Source organism: Tripterygium wilfordii, chromosome 18, assembly GCF_013401445.1.
Source record: "Tripterygium wilfordii isolate XIE 37 chromosome 18, ASM1340144v1, whole genome shotgun sequence".
Lineage (NCBI taxonomy): Eukaryota > Viridiplantae > Streptophyta > Magnoliopsida > Celastrales > Celastraceae > Tripterygium > Tripterygium wilfordii.
Window position 1 is genome coordinate 8,234,624 of NC_052249.1, and position 2,005 is coordinate 8,236,628.

The window sequence follows — 2,005 nt, forward strand, 5'->3', positions numbered from 1 at the left end:
TAGGATAGGCACCTGAAGCCTTTGTGGGTCTTGAGCCATCGCCGCCACCCAGGCCATGTCACATATCTGGGTGAGTGAGTGCTTAACAATTCGCAAAGCGCTTATAAGCTCCTTGTTGCAGTTATTAACATTCTAGAATTCCCCCTCTAGATACTTTAGTTTTTCCTTCAAATCTTCCACTTGGTCTTCTGCACTCCTAGTTAGGAATGACTCGATAACTTTCAGTTCCTCATTCTCATCTTCGTCTTCTATCTCAATCACTTACTTAGGTAGGTTGTCTGCTGGTTGTTCGAGGGGAATCAGATGTTTATCCTGGTATTCCAACTTAGCCTTCTTTTTAAGGGGGACACCTGCTGGCTGTTCGAGAACAATCAGATCCTCTTCCTCGTCCTCTACCTTAGACCTTTTCTTAGGTGGGACAATCGCGGGACGTGAAGAAGAACTCATTGTTGAAAATAGTTTTTTTTTCTCTTTCTTTTTGTCTCGTTTTTATAGGCAAAAGTGACAAGACGGTTGAGCTATTGTGGGGTAACAGCCGAGACGTGTGAAGTAATTGCTTACTAAAGTAACTTTTGGCCTCCTTTCTAATCGTTTCTTGGTGGAAACCACCCAATTTATTCTTTGACTAAGACCCTCTTAGCCTATTTGTCTTGAAACTAAGAGTTTCTAGAAGAGACTCAATATCGTTGATAAGTTGAAGCCTGAGTAAGGATCAAACTGCACGGCTAAATCTTAAAATACTTAAAAGTTGAAGTTTGAACAAGTAACAAACTGCACAATTAGATGAAAAGAAAAATTTTATTGCTGATATGTTGCCGAAGGCTTAAGACAACCATAATCGACATTACACATAGAATCTCCTTAGGTTGGAGATATTCCAAGTTCCATGGACACTTTTGTAATCTTGTCTACGTAGCTTGTGGGATCCTTGGCCGACCCGTGCTGTGACCTGGAAAGGTCCTTCGCAGTTCGGACCCAGTTTTCCATCGGTTGGATCTTTAGTCTGAGATAAGACTTTTCGCAAGACGAAGTCTCCAACTTCAAAGCTTATTGCCCTAACATTTTTATTATAGGATAGGGACAACACTTGTTGGTAGGCAGCCAGATGCATCATACCCTGATCCCTTTTTTCCTGTAGTAAATCTAGGTTCCTCTCCATTGCTAGATCATTGTTGCCTTCCTCAAACATCTACGTTCGGAGAGTTGGAAGCCCTACTTCTAAGGGAATAACGACTTTTGCTCCATAAGCCAAAACAAATGGGGCTTTTCAGTGGACCTGCGAGGGGTGGTTCGGTATGCCCACAATAACGACGGGAGTTCTTCTACCCACCTTCCTTTGGAAGACTCCAACCTCTTCTTAATTCCGTCTAAGATGATCTTGCTAGATGCCTCTGCCTGACCGTTGCACTGTGGGTAGGCAGGGGTGGAGTAGAGATTCTTTATCCTATAACCTCCACAGAATTCTTTGAATTTGGCGTTGGAAAACTGAGTTCCATTGTCACTGATCAGGGCATGAGGGATTCCGAACCTGGTTATGATATTCTGCCAGACGAAATTCCTTGTTTCTATCTCTCAAATTGCTGCCAAAGGCTTAGCCTCAATCCACTTCATCAAATAGTCAGTGGCGATAATCAAGAACCTTCTATTGCCAGTAGCTCGCCGAAGCGGTCCAACCCCCATTGGGCGAAAAGGCCACGGACTTATAAGAGGACAAAGATCTCCAGCTGGTTGGTGGGGGATTAATGCGAACTTCTGACACTTCTCACATTTTTTCACTTACTGCAAAGCATCATTCTACATGTACAACCACCAGAAGCCTTGAGTAATTGCTCTAAATGCAAACAACCTTCCAAGATAGATCAGTTATCCGACGGTTACAATTAGGCAGGAGCAGTTAGAACAGTAGGTTACTGAAGGCGGTTAAATTATCTTAGGAACTGACATAACTGCATCAACTAACAAACCCGCAAGGCCTATGAATACATATCATTCCCACATTTGTAGG

The 2,005-nt window shown here is 43.0% G+C and overlaps 1 protein-coding gene across 1 annotated transcript; it reads right to left on the bottom strand.

Annotated features, from left to right (window-relative positions):
* Nucleotides 1–1,218: 1,218 nt before the first annotated feature.
* On the bottom strand, nucleotides 1,219–1,680 carry LOC119983422 (uncharacterized protein K02A2.6-like). The gene is made up of 2 exons (XM_038827109.1): nucleotides 1,640–1,680; nucleotides 1,219–1,528 (listed from the first exon to the last, which is right to left on the bottom strand). Exons 1-2 carry the CDS (start codon nucleotides 1,678–1,680, stop codon nucleotides 1,219–1,221), a joined length of 351 nt encoding a protein of 116 aa, XP_038683037.1.
* Nucleotides 1,681–2,005: the final 325 nt, after the last annotated feature.